The sequence below is a fragment of the Melopsittacus undulatus genome, chromosome 12, assembly GCF_012275295.1.
Source record: "Melopsittacus undulatus isolate bMelUnd1 chromosome 12, bMelUnd1.mat.Z, whole genome shotgun sequence".
Lineage (NCBI taxonomy): Eukaryota > Metazoa > Chordata > Aves > Psittaciformes > Psittaculidae > Melopsittacus > Melopsittacus undulatus.
This window is the reverse complement of record NC_047538.1, coordinates 1,306,590-1,319,000: the sequence shown is the minus strand read 5'-3', so window position 1 is coordinate 1,319,000 and position 12,411 is coordinate 1,306,590. Positions and strand designations below refer to the sequence as shown.

The 12,411-nt window shown below is 36.9% G+C and overlaps 1 protein-coding gene across 2 annotated transcripts in view; it reads right to left on the bottom strand.

Annotated features, from left to right (window-relative positions):
* Positions 1-12,411, bottom strand: part of VPS13D (vacuolar protein sorting 13 homolog D) — a 99,786-nt gene that overhangs the window by 69,540 nt on the left and 17,835 nt on the right. For both annotated transcript variants that reach the window (XM_034068220.1, XM_034068221.1), the window contains exons 20-29: positions 10,828-11,862; positions 9,857-9,947; positions 9,196-9,322; positions 8,147-8,327; positions 6,976-7,158; positions 4,205-4,421; positions 3,541-3,751; positions 3,236-3,407; positions 2,698-2,810; positions 1,913-2,122 (exon numbers count right to left, since the gene is read on the bottom strand). In XM_034068220.1, the coding sequence (XP_033924111.1) occupies positions 1,913-2,122; positions 2,698-2,810; positions 3,236-3,407; positions 3,541-3,751; positions 4,205-4,421; positions 6,976-7,158; positions 8,147-8,327; positions 9,196-9,322; positions 9,857-9,947; positions 10,828-11,862 (2,540 nt within the window). The remainder of the gene's footprint in view (positions 1-1,912; positions 2,123-2,697; positions 2,811-3,235; positions 3,408-3,540; positions 3,752-4,204; positions 4,422-6,975; positions 7,159-8,146; positions 8,328-9,195; positions 9,323-9,856; positions 9,948-10,827; positions 11,863-12,411) is intronic.

Genomic DNA, 12,411 nt, shown 5'->3' with positions numbered 1-12,411 from the left:
AGTGATATATTTAATTTACAGAGTGTCTGGCCTTTGGAAACCATATATAATTTAAACAGATTGAAATACATCAAGTCGCTGTACCCACAGAACCACAACAGATCTTAACTGCATGAATTCAAAACAATTATACAAAAGATAAACTGAAAAGCCATGCAACAAGAAATTAACTTATGAAAGTTCCTTTAATACATTGACATTATCAGTGTTACTTTGCAAAGCCTCCAGTTTTAAAACTGATCTTTTTAGTATTGTTTTACATCTGTTCAGTATTAAACCTAACGTACTGCCTGTGAGATTCAGGCCTGGCTCCACATCCCGCTAAAGCATTAGATGTAGAATGTGTTTCCTCTCACACCCTGACAACATTGTGCAGCACAGCAAGCTGCTTTGTCATCCAGAAAAAATGCTAGCCAGCCTTACTAAACTTTTAGCATCCCGTTTTGAGTATCTGGCTAGAGGGGATAAAAGAGTTTGGTTTCATTCTCTACATAGAATACCAATTACACTTGGTCATGCTAACTGGGAAATAACCTATGTGCTTAAATACCATGAAATAATTTTATATCCACCACACTCTGAACTATAAAATCTCTAAAGACTGCGGTTCCTTTGTGAGAAGCAGCCTGCCTGCACTGCTTCCAACAGTAAAAGCCTTTAACCTCCCTGGCTCTCCAGGAGATTTCCAAAAGGCACAAGCCAGTATAACACTATCACTGAGCTCTGCAAAAGCTTACATCTAGTGCCAAGGATGCTCTCACCAGTAAAAACCTAACACATGCTTATGTGGCTAAAATTTGAAAACATAACAGTTAGGAAGAAAATCTCTGAAACTATCACCTGTAACCAGATTAGGCTGTACTAGGCAAACTAACCTCCAATCTAGGCAGCTACTGGATCACTAGTTACACAAAAACCATTCCAGTTTTTTGGCCTGTTTGTTTGGGGTTTTTTTAATCCCATTGCATTTTAGTTTCATTCAAATAAAAATCTTGGGTGTCTTTCTGAACACACATGTATGAAGTACTCAAAACCATCAGGCATTCTCTAAATCTTTACAACAAATTTTCCTAAATTGCCTGAAGTTTCCTTGGTTGTTTTTTTATGAACAAAGTCTTCCAAGATTTTCTGTTGGATTAAAATAGTTCACAGATTTTTTCTTATGCTACTCCTGCAACTGCTTCAGAAGGTATTATAAAAGAATTAGAGTCCTGAGTTTGGTCACTGAGAGTAATAAAAAGCAAAAGCAATGTCTCTAACCATATCACTTCCCCCTCTTCTTTGCTTGTTAACATCCTCCAACAGAACACCATGTTGTTACAGTTAAATACTGACATTATACTTTGTATTTCTGGTTTCAATAACAAATTAGAACAAAACAGATATCCACTGTGGTGCCTTTAAGCACTCTAAGGGATCTGGATAAGGAAAAACAAACAGGGTAGGACAGAATACAGAAGTGAATGTAGAGACCGTCTTGTGAAAGAGGTGCCATTTCTGTATTTAATCAGTTCTCTCAGAAAGACAACTATGACACCCACTGGGAAAAAGCTTTTGTGAAACATATAAAATCATATTATTTTTAATATGCAAGCATATACGTGATAAGGCAGACTTTAAGCACTGCTGATTCTAGTAGGCCAGAACTTCATCTGATCTGCTACACATTCAAACCTAAAGGTTATGTAATGAGGGGGAAAAAAAGATTAAAAAAATACAACAACCTTTAGATAATGAATAACTGCAGATTTCAGTCCATCAAGCACCACTGACCACCCCAAAAGAGTCTTCAGATTTTAATACATTGCCAGCAGGCTTGTCTATATTAATAACTGCTATATTAAGAACAGGACAAACTTGATCAAGTATGTCATTATTTAAAAACAAACACATAAATCTCAGGATTACCAACCTGAAGTGTAATTCGATCTGGATTGCTCCTGGACTACTGGTGTTCTTTGATGACTGAAAGATGCAGTTGAATACATTTGGTGTGCCTGTAGCAGACTTCTGTCCAGCATAACGTGTGTCAAATGCCATCATGGAATGAGAAACCAAATTTACAGACTTTGTTCCATTTGAAGAACTTTCAAAAAGCAACTTGGATTTCTTGAAATCAAACCTAGGAGAGTAAAAAGCAAAACAATGCATTTAAGAGTCCTCTAGCTCATTTACTTCTAGAAGTCCCTTGTTTTAAATGCACATAGTATACTGCCAATATCTTTCATTTACATATTTTCTAAACCAACTACAATCACACCTCATGTCAGAGACAGAAAGTAGATCTATACTGTAGGTAATAATATTTCCCACTGATACAGAACCGTCTGGATTAAAAAAACCCAACAAAACAACACAGCAGAAGTCTGGGTTGTTTTAAGTTTCTCTCTCAACATTTTCTTAAATGTAATTCCATTTGTCTTGTATAAATCAAATGATAATTAAACTCTGATTTGAAGGACAACTTAAAAGGCACAGTATCTTCTGACCAGTGCTATTCACTGCCATCCTTCAGGTCATCTGAAACTCTCAATCTGGACTCTGATTAAAAAATTCAGTTTCATTGCATTATTAAACCATAATTTCATGTATTACATTAACTTCTGTCCTACAATCTCTCAGATTGTAGGCATATTATTCAAGATTAGGTAGGCATATTATTCAAGATTAGGTATTCAGTAACAACAAAATTCATACCTGGCTAAAGAGCTGCATCCATCTTTCCCTTTTGGATCCATGAGTTCCAAGCTCACATTAACCATGTCGATAAGGAATGACATAGAAGTATACACTTCTCCACTCAGAACTGTCTGAAAGTGGAAAACACCCACATTCCTTTTAAACCCATCTGTTTAACTTTCATTTCTCAACTAAATCTTGCTATTTCAGACAAAGAGCTGCTGTATCTTCTTCAAAGAGCTTCATTAACCATTGCTGGGGCAAAGTTACGTTTCACAACATTGTGGCCTTCAACATGAAGTTAATCCATTTTCACACTACTGTTCTAGAGTTTCTTTCTTCTCAAAACATCATCATCATTATTCCCAAAAAAAACTCCAAAAAGCCAACAATTCTTTCAAACTGTTTCTGGTACCTTCTATTATTAAAATAGATAAGTAGTTTCTAAAATTTAGGGTGCTTTTTTTAAGTTTTAGGTGAGAAGCCTGCCATGAACACCAAACAAATACCCCTGACATTTCAAGACAGAATTTCTACTGCATAAGGTTCCTCTTACATGAATTCTTGGATCCTGCAAGTCATAAGGCCGCATGAACTCTTCTATAGGCTCCCCAAGGTTGTTCTCCAGCAGTCCCCTTATCAGCTTATACTTGTTCAAATCCAGAGTGCAATGGACTGATGACAGGTTGCCATGTATTGATACATCTGCAACTGCATGACTTAACTCTCTGCAGCAAAGGAAAAAAACATCAGTATTTTAAGATGGTATAAACCAGCAGGTGACACATTCAAGATACAACAACAGGCAACTAAAATACTGCGTTTAGGCTGACAGCATAAAGTGATCATGTTTAAACTCACTTGTCTAAGTTTCTTTCTACTTGTAACTTCAATCTGAAAGGTTCTGTCAATAAGCTTCCTCCTGTTTGCCTCACGAAGTAGGATGGAAAGCTCAAGTCTGCATTAGTACCTTCCACAGCCTTTGAACACTCTCTGTGATATCTTTCTGCAGCAAATATGTCCATGTCCTGCAGATCAACCACAATGCAGTCTAGGAGGCAGATGTGATCCTCTGCAAGTGCACAGAAGATAACACATTGAGAAAAATAAAAACAAACAACTCTGTACAAAACAAATACAGTTTCTCCTGGAAGTTAATCCATTTCTTTAATCTCTTTTATTCACACTCATCAGTGTCTGTAACTACCAGACACCAAGCTCACTCAAAGGTAAATGTAAACTCTTAATTAAAAGTCCAACTGTACCCCTTAAATGTCTGCAATATGCATCTCAAAACATGGCCCAACTGCAGAACTGGTCTTCCAGAAATTGAACTACAATTCCCTAACCCATTAAGCTGCAAAAATCAACCTTGAAGCTAACAAGTAATTTCTTTTTAAACCTACAACTTTTAGACCCAGAACCTTACTTTGTCAGTGCCACATAAGATACAAGCAAAACTTCACTGCATTATTTTACAAGAAAAAAGAGCAGCTGTGTAGGGTTTCTAGTGTTTGCCACTCACCTGGGCTGTCAGGGTTGGGTGCAACAGGGAGCTTTGGTTGCTGCCCTTGCTGCTTACTCAGTATATTCAGCACAGGTTCATTCTTCAGCTTAGACATGTTTGATCCTGATGATTTTTTCATGAACAGTCCTTCCATTGCTACTTTTGATTCATCAGCACTTGTTTTCTTCATGCTATGTTTGGGAGTTCCCAAAGGAGATGAAAATTGAACTGAATCCTGCTAATAAAAGTAGTTCTGTAATTAATAATAAATTTTTAATTTAAAAACTAAGAAACCAATAAACCCAGGTTCAAGTTGAAAAAATTCTTGTCAAAGAACAAGTATTTTATTTGAATGCCAGTATCTTTTACTGTAGAAAGACAGCCAAAGTTTTTTCTTATAACCTTAACAGAAGAAAAAGTTTATTGCAGCAACATTTTAAAAAGAATCCTGTGAAATCTTTCAATAAGAAATTAATTCAAAACCAGTGGGGGTTGAACAAATTAAAGAAACTCCAAACATATAAATGAAATTAACACAAAATAGAAAGGTACAGCTGTCAAGATGTCAAGCATTTCTGTAGCATACTGTTAAATATTTAAAGCTGGTTTTCAGAACATCTTCAGAAGGTGAAAACAAGACTTTTCTGCAAGATCATGTCAGCAACTTGGTATTTTATTAGAATAAGGGAACAAACACTTCTATACATGTAGTTATTTTATGTGCTTTAAATATTTCCATCATCATACCTAAATGTGTCCCAAATTTTCTCTGCAGTAGCTAAGTTTAAGATTGAACAAATCTCTACCCTTATTGTTAAAATGCCCACAGGTGAAAAAAAGAAAAGCTCATTTATAGATGTATAACATTTTAGACATTTCCCCACACACACACATCCAGTGAAAATCTTAGGAGCTTTTCCACCTTCATGATGCTGTCCAGCAGCAAAAACCTACAAAGAGTATATAGTTCACTAGTAAAATAGTCCCATCAACGTTAGGAATTTATTTTACCAAAAAATATCTGTGGAACAAGTTTATACACTAAGTTTATACTCTGAAGCCAGTTTCAGGGTTCATTTAGTCTGTCCTGATTTAAATTTATTAACTTTATGTTTCAATTTTACTCAGCTTCACACGCCCCAGCAGGTAACTCACTTGGCTTCAGTGTTCCACTTGCCGCTTTACTCTGGGATTGCTCCCTTTACCCATCCCACTAGTATTGTTACTGCCACTTCCCACCTTCTTTCTGTATCCAGCTTCTGATGGCACTGTACAATCCTTACCCATAAACTTTCCTTTGGGTTTTTAATTACTAATCTTACTTGCCTGATGTGGTTTTTAAGTATTATTCATTGGAAAAATTCATTGCAGCCATGATCAAGGATTTTAAGGTTAAGAATTTGAAGACATTAGCGTTTAAGTTTACACTCTAAAGACAAGACTGAGAAGTACGTGCAAAGAAAAATCACCAGATCATCTATAAATACATCAATTTATGCAATAAATACAAATTAATAGCTCCTCAGACATGCATAAAGAGCACACCACAGCAAATTTAAATCTTATTCTTATAGAATTCAGCATTCTTTAGAACAGAAACATCATTTTTAATGTATAAAAAAACTTTTGAAGTGCTAAGTTCCACAAGAATATTTCCTTCTTTAATGAATGAGGATCACCTGAAAGCTACTCTAAAGACATAAAATACCTCAAATAAAACTGCATCCTTGTATGCATTGCCTTGTAAAATCCAATCCTTGAAAATAAACATAGGACAGAGAAAAAAATGAAAAAAAAAAAACAAAACCACCTCAAATGCCACCCATTTCAAACCCTGACATTTTCACAATGCTACATAACACAGTATTTTAAAGTTGCAATAAAATCACTATGCATACATCCTTTCTTCTAACTCAAGAATCTACCACAAACCTTTAATCACTCTGGCACACTAGAGTACAGAAGACCACTCAATATTACAGTCCAAGATTTCCTTACAGCAAAGACCAGTATATTTAAACCAGATGGAGGTAACAGACACACCACACACCTGCTGAAGCAGTTTGGTCTACCTAATTTCTGTCCCCCTTTAAAACAGGATTAGGGAGTTTCCAGAACGACTACCCATTTTGTTGCATAGGTTAGATATAGAAAGCCAGCAACATGGACCTTCCTTACCCCAAACTTCATGGCTGCATCCCTCACCAGCAACACCAACTATTCCCTGTCCTGCGCCTAGCCTTACCTTCAGGTATTCAGTGGAAACCTTTCATTAGATTTCAAAAGTCAAAGCAACTACACAAGCTCAGCTTCATTAAAAGTAGAAAAAAGTATAAAAAAAATTACAATTCAAACTTACTCTGCTCTCCAGTGTGTTCCAGGAAGTCTCACCCCCTACAAATTTCTATTTTCTGCCATTCCCAGTGCTGAAATATCACTGGTGAAGAGTTGAAGCAGCTTCCAAATAGGGTTAGCTGAAAGCCCGTTATGCTCCCACCTTTAGGCATGCACCCAGCTGGGTCCTGTCTCCTTATAAGGCCAGTTCTACTGAGTTCCACAGAACCATCTCCCTTGTCTGGATGGTTTCAGAGAGCCAGCCAAGGTGCAGAAGGGAGCAGCTGGGTACAGCAGCTTACCTGGAACACTGCATGGACTGCTAATGACTAGTAGCACAAAGTGTATATATACAGTAAAGCGTAAGAATCATTTCCCATTTTGATATAAGAATGAAATGCACAAAAACTAGAAAAAAAACCCCAAGCTGCTAAATTAAGAAGTAATGCTCTTACCTTGTTCTTTAATGAAAAAGTGCCCGGCATGCCCGCAAACAGGAATCTGTTCTTGACTTTCAGTTTTCCAAGATTAGCTACAATAAGACTATTAGACTTTGAGCTCTCAGGTATAAGCAGCACAGGAGCACCAGCCTCAATATCAAGAAGAACTCGTGAAGCTCGCTGTGCTTTATCTCTTACCTGGGAAGAGCAAAAATTCAGTACAAAAAATAAAAATTAAAGTACAGGAAGTAGGTGATTATTTCACAGTGATTAGCACTGAGTTCAGGAATTCCTTGATTTACAAAGTAAGGTTTTACACCCCCCCAAAAAAAACCCAAAACTTCCTTAAGCTCTTGTTTTAGGCAGAGAGTATAAGCTAATTAGAAAAACATGATGACACAAACAGCACACACCTGTGTAGTATGTGCAGCGATATGGAGTGAAGCATAACATCACCACAAAGAGGCAGAACTGATGCTACTTAGCTCAGTACCTAAAGACTACTTAAGTCAAAATATTCATAAAAGGGGGTAAAAGCATAATTTAGAGAGGTGTTTCAGAATCAAACTTCCTGATGCACAATGAAGCATTCTAATACAGGCAAGTATTAACTCTTTTTTTTTCCAACTATGAGAAGTGACTTTCTGAACAAGACTGTTAACTATATTCATCACTGCCACATTAGGTTTTGTACAAAACAGGCTATGATTGTCATGACTATTTATCTATCATCCAGAAGTTTGGCATCTGATTTTCTCAGTCTATCAGCCATCACCCTTGACCAAAGATATACACCTGAGTATAAAAGAAAGACTTCTCATTCGGTTCTCCTTAGGTATTGTAACTACCTGGTGAACAGTGGAGAAAAAGGCAAAATAAAATCTTAAGCCCTTTTTGTCCAGCATCACAAAAAAGGAATATACCTGTGTGGGTGCATGCTGCAGGACCCAAGTGCCAAAGTTTTCAGTAATGCGCAAACTGGTATTCTATGCTTTCAAATAGCAGTATGACACTCCTAAATAAGATCTTTTTAACTACAAGATAGGTATTAACAATCTTGACCAACACCAGAACTCTAAAACCTCATAATTTCAACTCACCTGAGTTGATGCATTAAGATAAATCTTATACTGCAATTCAACTGTGAAAAACAGGCTAGGAAAGAACAGAAAAAAACCAGACATACTGTTTGTCCCTCAATTGCTGCTCTTTGTCGCCCCAAGACATCCTGAAGCTGAGTAAAATGCTGGATGAATGACACCACCTCCGCCTGGAAACGCTGAGTGTGCACATACTGAACAGACGCCATCCGCAGCGTCACACGAATATCACACTCCCGTTGCAGCAATGGATCTGGCCTCCCATATCTGATAAAGGTTGAAAGCAAACTCTAGTTATCCTAGCCAGGTTTTACAAATAGTGCTATTAACGATAGTAATACAGAGAACGTAACTGATGTGCACAGTGTAGAATCAAAACTATCCCAATTCAAAGTGTGAAAACCTGGGTTTATATTAATTATTTCTAAATTACATACATTTAAGTGCTACTGAGTTTTAATAAAGCAAACAGAAAAATTCTACATTTGGAATGTACCTCTAATCTTTACAGCTAATAGATATATCTTTGGTAATTTCATACATCCAAAGAGTGGCATGATACTACGTAGATTCCACTCTGAATTTGTGTGCTGTTACATTTGAATTAAATTCCTTAACATTACTTGGATAATTTCTAATCTGATTAATTCCAGGGGGTGAAGGAGGGGGTGGAAAAGCATGAAATGTCACAGGGTAAGAACTATTGCTTTACATGAAGTAGAACTTCAAGAGCGCGCTACGATGACAGCAAACCCTTAATTCCAAAATTAAGGAGCAATGGAAAATCTGTTTCATTGGTTGAAAACCTTTTCCAACTTAAAAAACAACTTAGTATTTTATCTAGGAACAAACTATCAACTAAATACTTTCAAGAGCAGCTTTAGACAAAATAAAAAACTATTTTTCCTGATAAGCCATGTACATTGCAGGATAAAGAAAAGTTAAAAAGTCTGAAGTTTATGACTGAAAATGTTCAAAGCCTCATTTCAGTCACAAGCATCTGAAGCAGAATCATGCAGACCTGACAGCTATGGGTTTGGTTTTTAGTGGGGTTTTCTGGGTTTTGGTTTGATTTTCTTGGGGAGCATGGAATTAATGGTGCTAATACTGAGTAACAAGAAGCTTAAATTCATACTTAAAGACTTGGAAAATGAGTGCTTCTTCGCCACTTGTAGTGAAACGTTCTCTGTAAAATTCTCCATGAGCTGTAAGGTCACTTAAGGACAGACTTCCAATACTTCCTTGCACGGCTAAATCTCCCTCTGCAAAACAAAAGGCAGGCAATTAATATCTTCAAGCACAAATAAGGTATTAAAACTCTAAAGTTTCTATTAGTGGCATAAATATGTTACAAGTAATGAAATCACGTTAATGAAATATTAAATCTCATGTTCAAAGAAAATCATGTATTTTTGCTACAAAGATTGTATTAACCCAAACATAACTCTATGCTTTACATATAAAACGTGATTACATCACTATGATACGTGAAAACTTAAACAGAACTCTTTTTTTTCCTCTAAAACAGTAATATACTCTGTGAAAGTGAAGTATTAAAATTCTGGCCAACCTCAACTAAAATGATCAAGGATTTGACAACTGAGAAGGAGGCAAGGACTTAAAATCAAGCCTGAAATAGCAGAAGCAGCTGCAGCAGGAAGAGAATGTGCCTCTTTCCCAGAAACACACAAAAATCCCAATCAGCTCTAGAAAAGCCCCCATTTCAAACCACAATACCAGTGCACACCTCCTCCTATTTCAAGCTCCATAAAACCTTAGCCCTCCAACCTACTCACCAATCACTTCCAAGTGAGCTGCAAGTTTTGACACACTGGCTTTAGCAAGCTCACTAGTTGTCTTATTCAGTACTAATGATAAAGAATGGACCTGTGCAAACAGAAAGGAACAGGTTGGTGTTAAACAACGTGACTTCAGAGATGGAAAATCATTTTAGCTTTTGTATTTTCCAAGACAATTGCATTTCAAGACATAAATGGCAAACAAGAATCAGCTGACTGGGAGACACTGGAGGAAGGGAACCTTTATACTTCCTTGCTTGCACATTAACAGGTTTCCCAAACAATTCAGAATTGTCATCAACAAATCTTAGCACTTCATCCTTTTCTCTTTCAAGACTTGTCATTTTTATGTTAGACTGCAAGACCTCTTGGCAAAGACACATAACTAAATGTATATATATACATTTATACATACATATATAGATGCATATGCTTATATACTTATTAAAACATATAGCTTTTAAATAAAAATAAGATCTGCAGTACCTAGAACAACACAGCGCCAATTTCAGTTGTCATGTCTGTAACACTGAAGCAGCCATCTCACTTAAGAGATCCGAATTAGTCTATGCCCTGCATGACTCTGAGAAAGAAGAGTCACAGACTTAGACTCCCCAGACTCTCAGGCATAGAGCAGCCAGGATGAGGATGGGGGGTGTCAAACTCTACCCATAACAGCTCCACTGATGAACATGGAGAACCCTTACTTCAGCATCCCTTCAAGTGCTATACACAGGTCTGAGGGTCACAGATCAAGGGAGGCAGTCTGCAAAGGTTTTGCTTTTCTGTAACTTTTGCACAATTGTTTTTAAACTACATCTACACACACTTTAAGTCTACTGTTTCTGAATTTATGCACATTTCTCCACAAGACTATGACACATTTAAGTTAAATGTCACCTGAAGTTCCTATAAACCAGATGTTTTATGACAGACAATCCAATTACTATTTTGCATCTCAAGTATACCTTCAGATCCAGCTTAGTGTTTACAGGCTCTTGGGCTTCAGAAGCTGACAAGGTATATATTTCTGATTTGACTGCCTGCTGAGTATCTTCAGGTTGCAGCTTCATAGCATGGTTATCAGCAGTGGATCCAATCCCAAAGAAATCCAGTATAACTACCCAAGTTTGCAAAGTTATTAAGACATCTAGACAATTAAAATCAACGTCTACGCTACGGTTAAGTCTGTTATAGCGTGAAGAAAATTCAGGATGTTTCCTATCCACTAGAAATATATTGATATGAACCAATGAATCATCAAAGTTACTTTTTCCACAAGGCAACTTGGATCTGTCTGCTGTTGGAGAAGGAGGTGGAGTCAGAGGATACTCAGAATCAGCATCTTCTTTTTGCTTCTTACGGGAGGACCAAACTGGTCTTTGGTACAGCTGAAAGACATTAGGCGCTTCTTCCATATGGGAAGGTAGGGAACGGGGCATATCTGGATACTCTACATTGGACACTGAGGGACAAGACTGGGAAAGATATTCTTTATGTGCTAAACTGGATGGCTTGGGTGCTCCACGGGACACCATGAGATTCTTGTACAAAGAGTCTGGGTTCTTCTCCAGAAGATCTTCCATTAGCAAAGAACGCAGGGCAATCTGAATAGACAAAGTCTGAGGATGATCTTTAGCAAACTCAACATCGAAATCCTGAAACTTAAGGCTGACAAGGCCTTGTGCACCAAGCGTAAGGTCACCACTTAACTGCACCTGGAGCTCTGAGATATGAAAGTTTGCTTGAATCTGAGTAAAAGATTTTGTTTCCCTGACAGCTACCAACTTGTTTGGAACAGAATTAAAACTAGAATGGCTGAATAAACCATTTTCTTTCCGTTCATTTGAGAATTCTGTGCCTGTACTGGGAAGTGATGTTGAAGGAGAACTTTGACAAGCTGAAGATACAGAAGTGGCTGGAAATCTGTTCAAGTCTTCACTGTAGATTAAATTATCCAGAGTCTGAAGGACTTGCTCATAGACATGTTTTGCTAACACAACCTACAATGTAGGAAAAAAAAAATAAATCATCCTCACATTACAGCTCTCAATAAAATCTGTACCTCTTATTTTTGAAACTCACAAGTGAGAAGACTATGGAATTTCAAGCCAGACAAATCTTAAATTTGTCCAGAAGTAAAAAAATAATCCAGAACAAGGTACAATGCAAAACTGAATCAAACCAGTTTTGTATTAGCTCTGCAAGATGACAATCTGGAAACATACAATACAAGACCCTAGAAGATGATAGCTTGTATTCCCAGGGAAAGTGTTAATTAAAAATAACTCCTCATAGAAACTAGCCTTAATTTAGCATGCTGAGATTATGAAGAAATACATGGATTCTACTTAGCCATTGTCTCCTTAGCTTTAGAAGTTTCAGTTTTGTCTATTTAAAATCTCTATTCCTGAAGAGACTTTTTTAGAGATAATGGCTTTTTAATTCTTAGTTTCTACTAGAACTGCAAATAAACATATTTGGACAGTGACACAATTATTTTCCTTCTGTGATAGGTGTTCATGGTAAGTAAAAGTTAGACTAACTTATAA